Below are 15930 nucleotides of genomic sequence, written 5' to 3' on the forward strand. Positions count from 1 at the left end.
CTTTTTCTTCCTAATGTAGAGTAAAAGGGATAACCTCTGAACTAGTGCAGCCAGTTCAGCTACAAAGAACAGACCTCATTAAGGTTACAAATGGCGCTAAATACAAATGGAAAAGCGTTAAATATAAGATATGCTGATATTTCCAAATAACAATATATCAATATTATTTTTTTTAACATTAATATTTTATTACAAAATGGCCTTAGTTTTGACACAATGTAAATTGAGCATATTATGTTTATTTTCCTACTTATGTAATTAAGAAAAGATTCTTGATCCCTGTGAGTGACAATCCCAATTATATAAAATAGTAACAATAACGTTAAATATCTAATAAAGTATAATATAACGTTAAATATGTAATATAAAAAATAATAAAAAAGAAACAATAACATAAACCCATATCCAAAAATATCGCAAAAAAATTACAATGATTAACTATTAAATGCAATTCAAATTAATTAACGCGATAAATATCAATGTTTCAAATCTTCATTGATGAGATCGCCAACAATGTGTCCCATGTCCACGTCATCTTTCAGTACAAAGGAATGTTGGAAACCACGTTGGCATAATTGAACATTCAGATCAGGATGTTTCGATATCATGTCTTTATAATATTTCACTGGAGTCCACCCATCACTGGCGCCGTAATAAAACCAAAGCTTATCGGTATATTTTGATATAGTTTCGTGATCAGCTTCTTTAACATATTTCATTTCTTCTCTGGCAAGTTTGAATACTCTGTCCAAGACCTTTGGATTTAACAAGTCCTGAACCGCTTTGACAGATCTGTCTGGAATACCATAAAATAAACCAAAAATGCGTATCAATAATGATTGTAGAGAAACTGGAAAGATTCCTGTAAAGATCCAAGATAGAAAAGTCAACACCGGTGCAATACGTGATACCTGTGTGGAAAACAAAAAATATATGTAAATTATTTGTTTATACGTTGGAGAAGTGTATTATATAACAATGATTGATAATGCAAAAAGACGCACACAGCCACAAAAGAACTTTCCATTACGGCTCTCTGCCATATATTCTACCGTAGGAAATAACATATAACACTTCCTTATTCTACCATTAATGTCATGATTTTTCAGTAAATTGAGCACAAACCAGGCACCTATGGAATGTCCAATGAGATGTAATTGCGTATCCTCTGGAACATACTTTTTTATGAATTCTACCTGAAAAAAAAGACAATATTATAAATCATACCATAATATTGTACAAAGTAATACATCAAAATATTAATTAAGAAGTAGCTGAAGAGAGAACTGTTTCAAATATACCTTGTGTTGAATCTGTGCTGTCAAACTATAGCATTCCGCCCACTTGTCATTGCCGGGCATAGCGATCTCCAAGTTGTCCGGTGGTTGGACGTGTCCAGCATGCCCGATGACCCACACAGGTGTGTCCAGAGTTAATCTCGAGTTGAGCGACTTGATGAACCCCTCGTAGAATCGCGGAACACCTGGATTCCCGGGAATAACGAGCACTACGTGCTTGCTGGAATGTGGTTGCGGATCCTCCTCTATCCAACGACCCTCCGATATCACTTGGGTTTGCACTTGGTTGCAATTTACCATCGATCGTCGCATCTTTGTTGTTATTCTTGGATCGCGCAACGTCAAACTTTGCGAGTATTCGTAGAAATTGCAAAATGACAAGGCACTACTCGCCGCGTTTGACGTTTGTCCTCGCACACCGAACTTGCATATGTGGCGGATAGACAATAAGATTGATGAGTTACTACACACACACACACATACACACACACACACAAACACGTATGCAAAAAGAAATTACAGGATAACGGTATACAATGCAACGATGTCTAGGCTACGCGATTAGCAAAGAACGATGGAATAAGATGTACTTTCACGAGCCGAAATAGCTCAGTTGGGAGAGCGTTAGACTGAAGATCTAAATGTCCCCGGTTCAATCCCGGGTTTCGGCAGATGAGTTTTTTTTATAATTTTTTTTTATAATTTTATGCGACGAGATGTCGTTTGACAAATCGTAAAATCGCTGTAATTTTATCGATTTAATTTTCAGTATTATATAAATTTTAAAGAAAATATATTAAGCTTGTTGAATATCGTTACAGGTGAATATAGTTTTACACATCGTATCATTGAAATCTGCTATACGTATACTTATGCATATATTATAGTTATATTGCACATTCGAGTCTTTAAATTAATTTTATTGATAATCCGGTAATATTCTTTTTACAAGTTTAATATTTTTTTGAAAAATTATGTAGATTTTCTTACATTGATAATTTAATCTATCGAATAAAAAGCAACACATTTCGGATACTGATATTTTTGCAAATATTATGAAAATGTCAATTTTCGAATCTTCATTAAAATAAAGCTGCATTATAAATTCTGATAACGAAACATGTATTGAATTATTAACGTTGTGGATTGTACATATGTGCGTGTATGTGTGTGAATGAATTGATAGAATGGCTCAATTCAACGCAAGATGGAATTATTCGGATGGTCCGAAAATATCAAAATACCCAGAAGCGGAACACTCAGAATTTTTAAAACTCATAAAGTACTCTCTAAATTTCTTAGAGTGAAGCTTGCACTCGAAAAATTGAGTGACTGGTCTAAATCACTCTAGTTAGAGTGATTTGACCAGTCACTCAATTTTTCGAGTGCAAGCTTCACTCTAATAAATTTAGAGAGTAACCATCCGTCACAAACACAAAAGTTCAACAATCTGGCAACTTTTGAGATTCGCGAATCGAAAGAGAGAGATGCCAGCATTCCCTTCGAATCTTCTCACCTACGCATCATGGTCGAAAGTCGAGACACGTCGTAGGACGCTTAGCGAAGATAAAGCGAAAAGAAAGAGCTGTTCGCGGTTCGGTCCGCTTCCCATCGGAAACCGTATACGGGAAACGCAAATGAGAAGCAAAACGGCGAGAGGAGAGAAGAAAAGAGAAGAGAAGAGAAGAGAAGAGAAGACCGGGGCCGGGGCCGGGGCCGGGGCCGGTTCGTCGCGGCTTCTCCGTCGGCCTCGGCGTCGGCGTCGGGGAGAGGCGAGGAGAGAGCATGGCGGCGGTAATTCGAACGCGGCGTCACGGAGTCCCGCGGGTGGCGGCGCACGCGTCATGGCGTTTGATCGCGCGCCCGCGAGGCGGAGCGTGCCCGGCGAGCGTGCACCCGCAAAAAGCGCGCTCGGGTCGCCCTCGTTATCGGGGCGTGGCGCGGCCGAGAGCGCCGGGAGCCGGGAGCTCGGATCGCCCCGACGCCGCGCCTCCGCTTTCCGCTTTCCGCTCGCGGGAAGGCGCCATGCTGACGCGCACGCGAGATCGCGTACGACGTAATCGGACGACGATCGTCGCCGGTCGTCCTTAGGCGCGCGCGAGCCGAGAGAGAGAGTCCGCGTTGCACGGGCCCTCGTTGCGCGGGCCTAGAGCCCCTATCGGGGGGCTATGCATCGAGGATTGAGATTGATTGAAAGAAAGAATGATACAATCTCTCTAAAAGCTTTTTAAAAGCTTGTATAAAGAAGTGAAAAAAAGGCGCCAAGTACACGCCAGTTGTCAAAATTATTATGTATTACTGTAAAATATAGTATTATTTTAATTTATACAAAATAATGTTATCTCAAGTAATTAAAAAAAAAGAAAATTTTTGTTTTTTGACCAATGCTGATTCTGTTTTGATTAAAATCTAAAAATTCCGATCATCAACTGGGAATGGAATATCTCAAATCGAAAAAATATCCTCTCAAAAATAAAATCCAGACAAAGGACGCACGCGTGATGCGTTCAAACACCTCCGATCCTGTCCAAGGACGGTAACGGATTAATAAAAGCTTGTATCTTAAAAAAGTTGCGCAAAATGATTGTCTTGTGAAAAATTGCACCAATTGAGAATCAAAACTTGCATAAATTTAAATAAAAGTATTTTAATTAAAATTTCGAAATCACATGTCGAAGATTGAGATTAACATGTCACTGACCGGGACAAAAACGTATTTTGGCTATCCTTTGGTTTCGATTACGGTCAAATTTCAATGCGTATAAACTCTGATACGGGCTTCAGGACCGTCACCGGAAACCGTCAATAGCCGCTAGAATTGCGTTGAGAATAGATTGCGTTCTCATCCAATCTCGAGCATTACCGACCGCCGTTATTTTTCCTCCTTTTTTACTTTAACGTATTTGTGCAAAAAACGCTCGATGTTTTATGATATTATTTTGTTTGTTGTGCGCTTGCCATACATTTGCTATTTCATTTGTTTACTATCATATATTAATGGTAAACGCAAAGTTGTGACAACATTTAGTCTGGACTTTGGAAATACTATCATTGACGGGAAATTTTACTTGGTATCAATCAAGAATGTCCTGTTCGCAAGAATAAATATTTGTCATATGTATGTCAAATTATTAAACTTTGATTTTACATATTTTGAAATGCTATAAGTCTTTATCGTTAATAATTTCTTTATTTTGCTATTTTTATTTTTACTTTTTTATACTATTTATTTCTTATATATTTTACATATTTTTATTTATTACAATTTATTATATTATTATTAATTTAGTAAAGTGCATACATATACACACATATATCCTTGTTTATTCATTACATTCAGACTTGAAATATGTTCAGAAAGCAAAATATAGAAGCGAATCTTGCATCGCTGCACCTATAATAAATTGTCAAAATGGTAATGAAGATATTATACAAAACATTTCAATTTATATCGAATGGTAATGAAGATATTATACAAAACATTTCAATTTATACCGATCAAAATACATTTTAATACAATACAATTATAAATGAGATAACGATTATAAAATTTCAATAAACATTATTATATCGAGTTTTGTCGAAAAACAAATATATCTTAAGATATTAATGCGGAGAAAAGCAGTATTCGACTTATTACAAAGTATAAAAATTGTGCGTTTAAATCAGAATTTCTTTAACAAACCAACTAGATTCTTCTAAATGAAAAAGAGAGAAGGAAAAGATTTTTTATTAAACATCATACATGTCGATGTTAGCAAATTTGATCATTTTTAATACTAGCAGAATCATAGAAGTAGAAATATGATACTTGACATTCGCTATCTTGAATCTATTATTGCGACATAATAATTAAAGACGTCATACAAGTAGCGATGGCTTTAACTGGGAATGCACTGCAAAAACAATCAAATTAAACTAATATCAACATGTAAAGTTTAAAAAATATATTTCTATACAACTCGTTTTGAATGCTAAAAACAAGACTCGATCAAAGACGGTGATTGATAGAAACTCAAATAAATTTCATTATACGGCAATTGAATATTAATTATTTGGAATACGCGTTAAGATCGATATATCGAATAAGCTCTCGCTTTATTAGAGCCTCGCGTTTTCAGCAACGTGACTCTAGGAGAAACTAAATTTGATTAGTATCTCACATAGCTCAATTCTCGCTAACGATTCTCAATATTTTCTTGGAAAATCGATCAATTATCGATTAGAAAGCGATCTATTCGAGGAGAAACGCTCATCGGGGGAGGAGGGAACTCCTCGCTCAATCGCGAAAGCCAAAGTCCCTAGACTTTGGGATTCTCGCCGATCGCTCCTTCGCTCCCGCTTTCGCGCGATTAATTATCGGAAAATTATAAGGAAAAAGAATTTGGATCCGGCTTCGGCGATCGGAGGAGACGCTCGTCGGCCGCGGCGGAAAGGGGGCGGCGCCAAGGCCTCGGGGAGGCGCGGCCCGCCGTCGAGGTGGACGTGGCTTGAGCGGAGGGGGCGGGGCGTGTCTCGCCCCGTTTCTGGCGCCACGGCGGGACCGCCCGAACCCATAATCCTCAGTCACAATTCGGTCGTTGAGCGGTGCGGACGTTACGCCGCTCCGTGCAATCTCCGGATTATTCTCTCCGGAAGTGCGATTCCGCGTCCGCGGCCGAACGCGAAGCGTCGGCCGCGTCTCGTCCGGTAGTCTCGAATTCCGAGCGGTAGTCTCGACGCGTCTCCGCGTCTCGATCGTCCGGGAAACGTATCGAGCGTTCCCTCGGCGAGGCCGGACGGCAATCTAGGCCCGCTCCGCTGCTGCGACGTTCCGAAGCTATCCGACGTTCGATCCGTTCTCGTTTCGCGGTTGCGGGATCATCGCGTATCCATCCGTACCCGAGAGTGCTACAACGGGGGTGCCTCCGCATCCGCCCGGGACGCGAATGTGTTCTCTGGAGAAGAGAATTCCGCTCGGCGAAGCGCGCAACTTTAAGCTACGCCCGGCCGGCGCGTATTAAAGGGAGATATGCCCGAAGCGCCGACGGCGATCGACTGACAGTTGCCGCGGCGGACGCCTGCTCGAAGCGAATCGAAGCCGCGAGTGACAACGACGGTTATCCCGGGTCGTCGGGCGAGGAGATGCGACATCGCCCAGGAATACGAATCCAAGATCGTGACGCGACGAGCACCGCTCTCTCGCCCCGAGACGTTGCTCGGCGCGAGATGTAGCTTGCCGCGAAGAAGCTCCGTTCCTTCCGCCAAGGGAAGGCGGCGATCTCTCCTCGTCTCTCGCGCGTCGAGCCCGCGGTGCGGTTTGTTTCGTCGAGGTGGTGTCGTTATTCCGCCCTCCCCCGAAGACAAGTGACGTTTCGTCGCGGAGCTTTTTTTCTCCCGCCGGCGCCTCCTCCGGGAACAGAGACGTCGGGGAAGAGGCGTCGATGCGGACGGCGATGTGCCAGTGCGTAGGATACTAGGGGCAGAGGGACCCCGCTTCCTTGGTCGCGCCGAAATGACGGAACGTTGTTCGCCGGACGCGTCCGACTAGTCGTCACAGTGGAGTTCTGCTTAATCGCAGGTAATTTTTCCCGACGGAACCCGTCGAGTCCGACTCCGAGTCTCGAGAGATTCTACGTGTACAGACTCTATTTTTTTTTTAATATCGCGTATTACGCAGAATGCAAGCTATAGGCTGTTTATCGGTCGGTCATTTCATTGGAACGACAATTAAAAAATAAATATATTAATAATATAATAAATATTTTAATAAAAAAATTTTTACGATTATCGTACCGCGGGTCTCTCGAGTCTCGGACCTTTCTAGAAGGATGCGTGTGCCACACGATTCGACGAGACGCTTTTCGGGAATTTGGCGAAACTAAGCGACACGACGATCGGTATCGCGAAATAATAGCGTTTCGCGAGGATTTTCGCTGGATCTGATACGCGTAATTATGCGTTTCACCGCGATTATCCTCATTTTCGGTTCTTCCGGACAGTCGGGAAGATTGAAAAGATTACGCTTCTCTTAATGTACGAAGACATCTGCGAATGTACTTTCTCCCATCGTTAACCGCGATCGATAGAGTAGCAGGTATAACACGTCGCTTCGTCGTTAGACCCTTTACCTGAAAAATCGCGTTAGCTCGGTCTCGAAAATGCGGCTGTTAATCTTTGAAGCGTTCGAATTTTTTCTGAAAATCCTGAATGTCACGCGTGGCTATCCTAGACACAAGGTTGCTTGTAAAATTCTCTCTTATGCAATTTTATATTTTTAATCTGCGAAATGTCGACGATCCCCTCACAACCCTGCCCACTTAATCACTCGGGAAACCAACTTGAAAATCAGCTTTAGCTCGCTTTCAAAAATGCGGTCGTCAATCTCTGAGACATCCGAATTTTTCGTGAAAATTCTGATGAAAAACTAATGTCATACACGTAGCTATGCTAAAAATAAGGTTATTTATAAAGCTCTCTCTCTCTCTCTCTCTCTCTCTCTCTCTCTCTCTCTTATGCATAACGAGTGTAATTTTACATTTATTATGAAATGTCAACAACATTCTCAAAACTCTGTTCAAGATCCACCTAATCTACAACGTCCGGAAAACCAATTTGAAAATCAGCTTCAGTTCGGTTTCGAAAACGCGGTTGTTAATTTTTGAGAAAAATTAGTCTAAATTTTTCCTGAAAATTCTGCATCTGATGTCACACGCTATTCTACAAACAAGGTTATTTATAAAATTCTCTCTTATGCAATTTTACATTTTTAATCTGCGAAATGCCGACGATCCCCTAACAACCACTTAATCCGCGACATTCGGGAAACCAACTTGAAAATCAGCTTTAGCTCGCTTTCGAAAATGCGGTCGTCAATCTCTGAGACATTCGAATTTTTCGTGAAAATTCTGATGAAAAACTAATGTCATACACGTGGCTATGCTAAAAATAAGGTTGTTTATAAAGCTCTCTCTCTCTCTCTCTCTCTCTCTCTCTCTCTCTCTCTCTCTCTCTCTCTCTCTCTCTCTCTCTTATGCATAACGAGTGTAATTTTACATTTATTACGAAATGTCAACAACATTCTCAAAACTCTGTTCAAAATCCACTTAATTCACAACATCCAGGAAACCAATTTGAAAATCAGCTGTAGCTCGGTTTCGAAAACGCGGTTGTTAATTTTTGAGACGTTTAAATTTTTCCTGAAAATTCTGCACCCGATGTCACACGCGTGGCTATTTTAGAAACAAGTTTGTTTGTAAAACTTTCTCTCTCTCTCTCTCTCTCTTTTACGCATAACGAATGTAATTTTATATTTTTAATCTGCGGTGTCGACGACACCCTCGCAACCCCGTCCAAGATCCGCTCAATCCGCAGCATCCGGGAAACCAACCATCTAACAATCTTACGCAATCTCATCTTTATGCGAAACAATCTTGTTTTGAAACCTGTCGCGTCGTTTTTACGCGTTTCACAATAACTTCTCCTTGAGCGAAATTTCTAGTTTCTTCTTCCGGATTTCGCGCTGATTTCGGGTCTTTAATTTTTACGATATCGTGGAAACAAGATAAAAAAAAATGGCGAGATTTTTGAAAATTACGAAACAATGAACCAAATACAATATACGAAAAAACAAGTTTAAAATAAGGGAGAATGATAAGTAGTTGAGATGGATTTATCCCTGGCCTGGATCGAATCCCTTGGAAGACAGTCACACTGAAAAAAAAATTCTGGGTAAATCTATGAGATGCATTTAGTAATGCATTTTTTTGAAATATTTAGTTTTTATCATCAAGTATGATAATAACAAAATATTTAGTAATAGTTATAAACATTTTCCAAAAATAGTTATAAATATTTTACGTTTAATTGAGTTCACTAAATATTAAAAATAATTAAATAATTTCGTCTTAATCACCTATACGTTTAGTTGAAACTATTTCACCACAGCGCTGTGGTGTCGACGTATTACTAAATATTTTGTTATTATTATCATACTTGATGATAAAAACTAAATATTTCAAAAAATGCATTACTAAAGCATCTCATAGATTTATCTAGAATTTTTTTTTCAGTGCAGAGGTAACGGGACTTGCGAGTTGACGCGACTACAAAAGCGAGAGATTTTCACGGCGGGGAGCGGGGGAGGGGGAGGGAGGGGAGGAGGAGTGAAAGTTGAGAAATTTAAGGCGAGATACAACCCGTAAGTTCTCAAAGTTCGATAACAATCCGAGCTATCGCGAAGATTCGAGAGTTCTCGGATTACGTAAGCAGGAAACAAGCCGATATATTTTGAACGCGACCACGCGATAGTATCGCGTGCGGGGGCGAATCGCGAAGAGCGAAAAGATTCGCGAAAAGTCGTCGCGCGACACGGGCTGAAAGCGCTCGTAAACAAAACAATCGCCAACAGCCGGTACTCGTGTGCCGATCTTATCGCTTATCGGCGCATATTTCGCTCGAAAAACTCCAATCTAGCGAATAACTTGGAGAGAGAGAGAGAGAAAGGAGCTGTCAATTCTTTTTTTTTTTTTTTCTTTAACTTCGATCAATCTAATCTAATGTTTATCAACAATAAAATCGATAGAGCAAGAAAGTAAACACGTGTCGGAGCGATTGCGACATTGTCGTAAGATTACCGTGAATCGAGCAATAATAATCGAAAGTTGAGCATAATAAGAGACGCCGCGAGATGTTTACGTGTCGTGCAGGAAAATGGGAAGAATAGAGAGAAAGAGAGACCGGGGAGAGGGGGGGGGGGGGAGAGAAGGAAAGAGCCAGCCATCGCGATTCCGCTCGCCCGATCGAAGGCAAAAATGCTACGCGTCGTGAAAAATTTTGCAGCCGCGAGAAGGAAGCGGAATGGAGGGTTCGGGCCGGGTAAGCGAAAACAGCAGCAGCAGCAGCACGTGGCTGTATGTCGCGCGCGCGCGCGCGCGCTCGCTCGCTCGCTCGTGTGCCGCGTCATGTGTGTGAGCGAGGCAATGACAGCGTCAAGAGAGAAGACGTCGGCTCGCGGTTACGGCGCGAATCCTTCCTTTATTTCGAGAAGGGCGAGATTCTCGCTCGCGTTGCCGGTCCAACGTAAATTTATCTACGCGAGGATTTGTTTCCTCTTTATCGGACAAGCGCGGATCGCCGATAACCCGGGCTGTGCGTGCGTTTTCGAGCGTCGTGGAACAGGATGAGGATAAGGACGACGTCGAAGGGAACGTCGGATAGAGCCAATAATGTGGGACACCGTCATTTTCGTCCATCTGGCGCTGCAATTTCACGGGACACCCGTGAAGGACCACACCGTCCTCTCGAAAGATTGCTTCGGTAGTCCGACAGTAGGCTATACTTTGGCCCGAACATAATTTCGCTCTCTCTCTCTCTCTCTCTCTCTCTCTTTCTCGCGTACGCGCGTTCCTTTTTCCTCTTCCTTTCTTTTTGTTTAGTTTAGGATTCCAATCGATGTCCGGCGTTTTGTTCTCGCCCGACTTTTACACCGGATAAACCTGATACACGCTCGGCTATTATTGACGTACGCGCATTTCGTGAATGAGTAACTTTATCTTATTTATGGGAGATAAAGAGCGAGACTCGATTGCCAATCAATAAAATTTTTTCTTCCCACAACGATCGATAATTTACGCAAACACATTCACAGTTTCACACAAACGCGGCAAACTTCCGCAAGTTGCAATATTCTGGGAACGGAAAATTTCCTTCGAAAGAATCATTTGGTTCACGTACGGTTGTTGCGATGTTTATATTCCGTTTAATATCTTTTGTTGGCGACATAACGTACAATTATAATTATTAATTATGATATAAATAATACGCTGCATTCGAAAGCATTTACTCTGGTCTTTTTTTTATCTTATTACATTAAATACATCCAAATCGTAATTTTCTGTACACTTTTATTTCAGATCTTTAAATTGCGTTTTATATCCCGCTTGCATCGCGATAGAGTATTTTTTTCAGTGTAAATCCAGAAACTTATAGATAAGAAGAAAATGTGTGAGATAGAGATGACAGCTGGAAATATCTTGGATACTATTGACATGTATATAAAAATTCATTTCGTTCTTGACACAATATTCATAGTACTTTTGACCACAAGGCCACTCGCACACGTATGTTTATCTTGTAAAAGCATTTGTAATTTCGCATGCAGTCGATACAAAATGGGGTGAAAATTACGAAAATTGCATTCGGTCGATTCTGGGGTTCCCTCAAATGCGAGGCAAAAAATACCGGTGCTTTCGACGAGTGTGGTGGGCACGAAGTAACGTTACGTTTTCAAGTTCACCGATATAGAAATCACGCTACGAGCGTTTTCAGTTTAAGCACGATCGCGGTGCACACTTTATCATAATCACCGTTAGCATCGCCGAAGGAACTTTTTACTCGCATGATTACGCTTAATATCAAACCGATGAATCTCCCGCGAGCTGGCATTAGTTTCGACGTTACGTTAGCGATTGACGTTTGACGCGTCGAGTGTGTTGGTGCAAAGAACAGATATCTCGCGAATAAATATTAATAACACGCCTCGGGGCCCGAATAAATCTATGTTTTTACGCCTCGATAATGAGCGATCACATAGTCACTCGTATTAACGGATTACAACACAGAATGGTAAAGAAAGCCGAGAATTTGGCCACTAAAGGGAGACTCAATCAACGGAGATAAATCAACAAATTCTTCGACATCGTGAATTCGCGTAATTTGAAAATTCATTCTCGAGTAAATTTTAATTATAGTTAAAGCGTTTAATCGGTCGGATATATTATCGGAACGCACTCCTACGCGATAAACATATACAATGCCAGACGATCGAGAGTCTGTTTACTACTTATTAATGAGTCACATGTATTGTAGTAACGCCCGACAATCGCGTATAAAAATGTTAGCTAGGTGAATAAGAAGAAAAGAACTGGATAAAACTCGGAATGATAAAAAGAAGCGATAAAATTCAGTTCAGGAACCTGCGAAAGGGAAAGCTGTAGAAATCGGAGTAAAAAGTGTATCGGGGGGTCCGTTGATAAAAGTGCCGTTTCTTATCGACACGGGAGAAAATTCACGATCATCGGGATGTTATTACATTTATCGCGCACACGTTATCGATAAATGTAGATTGCCGTGATTAGACAATTGCGTTATCTACCTCGAGTTTTGTTCGGACGCTTAACGCTTTAAGATGGACGATGCACGAGTGTGCAAGAGTTTTTCCCGCTGGATTCTTCGGCAAAAAGGACATTCGTGTATACTCTATGGAAGATTTGCGCTGAATAAAACTCGTTGTGGATGTCATTATATTACACTTATTTGCAGCGAGGTATTAAGGATATTACGCGACGTTTACGTTTTAATAAATTTGCATTTGCATATTAGTCGATATACATATTTATCTAATAATATACGTAAGAAGCACGTTTATATCCAGAAAGCTCCGTATTTTTGTTCCACATCACGCAGACACACACGAAGGCTACGAAGAAGTGGGAAAAACGTGGGAAACCGGTTTGTCGCATTAAAGCAACATTATGCGATGGAGGGTCTAACAAAGTTCTTAAGCTAGATACTTTTTCGCGAAGGAAAAAAAGCTGCAGGATAAACAAATTGTCTCCTAATTGCGTCAAGGTTCAATCAAATCGAAGTTACCGTGTAACCAAATTTTCCAAGAAACAGGAAGAGGAAGTTTTTGTGAAAAACATTTTCAAGTTTTCACGACGAAAAATCAATTTCCGGAAAAATCGATTCCGCGAGTTCCTCATCTCGCGTTATGCGTTTCCACCGTGTATCAGCGAACATGGCCGTAACATTTAATCGAAAAGAGACGAACAAAGCTCGATCGGAATTAATTTTACACCATTCCTGTGGCCTTGCGTAATATTCGAATAAAAATAAAAAAAAGGAAACAATGTACAGATTACAAAAATAAAAAAGGAATCAAATTACGTTATTCGCAATTTGTAACGTTCGATGGAACAAACTCGGTGAAAATCACTCAAAGATTAAAAGAGAGAGAGAGAAGGAGTGATTTTTCGCGCGTAACCTTTAATCTTACCACGCTAATTACACGCGACAGATTTTCGTAGCGTAGGCCAAGAACTCGTACAAATTTGACATTTTACATCGGTGAGTATTTTTTTCCAACACTCCCAAAAATACGGGCTCACTTCGAAAGAGACAGAGAAAGAGGGGATGCCGGTCTGTTTGTCCGCTCGGCGTCGGGTAAAGTGGCATTTATTTGGCTTTGACGACTATCATTTCGAGCGTCGGACTCGCGGAACGCGCGGAGAGGGCCGCCGAGGTGCGTGCGTGCGAGCTTTGTTCCGCCTACTCCGCCGGAGGAGAAGACGAGGTCCCGCGCCACCCCCCGCGCGGGCGGCGGGCGGGGAGAGGGGGGAGCGGTTCGCGTCCCGCGTTATACATCGCATGGTGTGCGTACCTCGCTTCGCCCTGGCTCGCCTTCCCCTAAACCGAAACGCGCGCCGGGCAGCCGGGAAGCGCGCTTTCGCGGAACACGTGAGGCAGAAATCGTCCTCCACGACCATCGTCTCGTCGTCGATTAATGACGAGAGCGGGGCCTAACGAGCCGCGCGAAACGCGGATACGAAGGGTACGAAGGAAGAGAATTCCGGCCCGCATACGTAAACTACAGGAAAAGGCAATTTCGTTCCTCGATGCCGATGGCGACAAGTTTTCTCCGCACGAAAGAATAACAGGTGTTATTTTACCCGCGCGCGCGCGCGCGCACTTGTCAAGTTATTTCGTTATTTTATTAGATATTATTAGATGGGAAGAGAATCTCATATTCGCTTTATTGCAAATTTACGTTATCGCTATTCATCTTTCTCCTTCGTTAATATCAGCGATATGTATTTATATAGTGTCTTATATAACGTTACATATTCTCCTAGACAATGTAATCTTTACATGCATATTTATATATAAGGTTTTTTTTAGAAATCATTATTATTTTTAAGAATTTTTGTTAAAGAGAACGATACGTTATTTTAAAGCTTGTATTAAAAATAGTTTGCGTTGATAATGTGTGAATACCATGAGATTTCTTATAAATTATTAATCTTTTTTTTTACACCCCCGTATTGTTATTTTTGATATCTTCAAACTGCACAAGAGTGTCATTTTTGTCTGTCTTTTTTAATCCTTCTAAATAAAGGCTAGAATAATAAATGTGCAAAATAATTTGCTTTGATATACTTTTATCGCAAATATATAAAGTACTCTTATATTTATGTATCTTATATTTACTAAATATATAAAGTACTTTTATATTTATGTATTTTAATAATACTAAGTATTATTAAAATACATAAATATAAAAATATTGATAGGATCAAAAATGACTCTCAAAGTAAAGTTAAAATTATCTGGCACATATATAATGTATCTTTCTCTCTCTCTCTCTCTCTCTTTCTTTCCCTCTGAAACGTTTGATTCTTCCTTGTTAATTAGAAATATCTATGTTGTTAATAGTCCAACGCTTCCATTAACAATTGTAAATACAGATATACATACTTGCAATAATGATGTTTAATTTTGCCGATGATATTACCACACACACACATATAATTACACATCGCGTACATATTTGGCGAATATTTGTAACATCAACATGTTTGTCGCATGATAAATCTGCGATCGAATCGACGATGGAAGGGACGTATCATTGATTGAGAAAACAATCGTGTTTCGCGTATTCTCGTGTTTCAAGATCGAAGCGGTCTAATTTTGAACAAACAAACAAGCTGGATGTACATCCCGAGATTCTTTACAAATACACTTTTTGATTTCCACCGATCGCTCTCCGATACTATCACCCTGGTCGAAGTAGCTCATTGAAAAATTATTCAGAGCTCCGATTCCGCAATCCTTTTTCCACGGACGTTCTCAGCTTTCGTAGAACAATAGCGCGTATCCGAGACGATCCGAATTACGGACTATGTAAAAGGGCTCGCGCGCGAGTCTTACCTCGAGCGAGAGAGAGAGCGAACGGACGGACGCGCACGTGTTAAACTCACACGCGCGAGGCGGGAGCGAGGGGGCGAGGGGGGGAGAGGGAGAGAAGTGGATGGAGGAGAGGAGGAGGAGGGGGAAGGAAAAAGAAGCAGAAGCGGGGCTCGACTACGCTCTTACCTACGCGCATCACGTTGCGTGTAGGACCAGCGCGTCGCGAGTGCATTTCATGTACTCCTCTCATCCCTGGTGAATGACGTGACCGCTCGAGAGTGCCCCGTGAGCGAGAAAGCGAGAGAGGGAGAGAAGGAGAGTGGGTAACGCGAGACGAGGCCTCCTCTTCTTTGTGCCTTGAACCGGTCGCCTTTACCATCTTAGCGCCGTATTGCGAAATTTTGTGTCCTATCAGCTTCGCAGCGAGGCAGATTCGCAAAAGCGTCCGCGAGCCGTAAATCTAGAGTCCACAGGGTGTATACTGCCGGGAAAAACCTGGAATTCTCAGGGATTTTTGTTTTAAGCTGGAATTCTCACGGAATTTTATTAAGACTCGGGGAATTTTTTTAAAACTACTTGTTTGGTAATTTTTTTATATCGTAAGTGTAAACATTCGCTCTATGTAGAATATCTTGAAGAACACTTTAGAGGTGAAAGAATTAGAAAAGAAGCGTATAAGAATTTC

The 15930-nt window shown here is 41.2% G+C and overlaps 2 protein-coding genes and 1 non-coding gene across 3 annotated transcripts in view; 2 read left to right on the forward strand and 1 right to left on the reverse strand.

Moving 5' to 3' along the window:
• Positions 1-163: 163 nt before the first annotated feature.
• On the reverse strand, positions 164-1861 carry Sturkopf (lipid droplet associated hydrolase sturkopf). The gene is made up of 3 exons (XM_083090695.1): positions 1302-1861; positions 1005-1196; positions 164-911 (listed from the first exon to the last, which is right to left on the reverse strand). The coding sequence occupies exons 1-3, from the start codon at positions 1608-1610 to the stop codon at positions 477-479; spliced, it is 936 nt and encodes a 311-aa protein (XP_082946821.1). The 5' UTR covers positions 1611-1861; the 3' UTR covers positions 164-476.
• Positions 1862-1896: 35 nt separating this feature from the next.
• Trnaf-gaa (transfer RNA phenylalanine (anticodon GAA)) lies at positions 1897-1969 on the forward strand. Its single transcript has one exon. It is a non-coding gene; the product is annotated as a tRNA-Phe (tRNA).
• A 3909-nt stretch (positions 1970-5878) lies between these two features.
• Wge (BAH domain and coiled-coil containing protein winged eye) overlaps positions 5879-15930 on the forward strand; it is a 59355-nt gene continuing 49303 nt past the window's right edge. The window contains exon 1 of the mRNA XM_083092567.1: positions 5879-6858. The gene's annotated coding sequence lies outside the window, so the exon portion shown is untranslated. The remainder of the gene's footprint in view (positions 6859-15930) is intronic.

The sequence above is a fragment of the Camponotus vicinus genome, unplaced genomic scaffold (assembly GCF_025532165.1).
Source record: "Camponotus vicinus isolate PSW18456_S1 unplaced genomic scaffold, iyCamVici1.0 SCAF_2, whole genome shotgun sequence".
Taxonomy (NCBI): Eukaryota; Metazoa; Arthropoda; class Insecta; order Hymenoptera; family Formicidae; genus Camponotus; species Camponotus vicinus.

Coding starts and splice junctions, on each gene's coding strand:
- Sturkopf (XM_083090695.1), bottom strand. CDS start 1,610: ATGCGACGATCGATGGTAAATTGCAACCAAGTGCAAACCCAAGTGATA. Junction 1,197..1,301: donor CAGCACAGATTCAACACAAG/GTATATTTGAAA, acceptor CTTTTTTTTCAG/GTAGAATTCATAAAAAAGTA. Junction 912..1,004: donor GAAAGTTCTTTTGTGGCTGT/GTGCGTCTTTTT, acceptor TTTTCCACACAG/GTATCACGTATTGCACCGGT.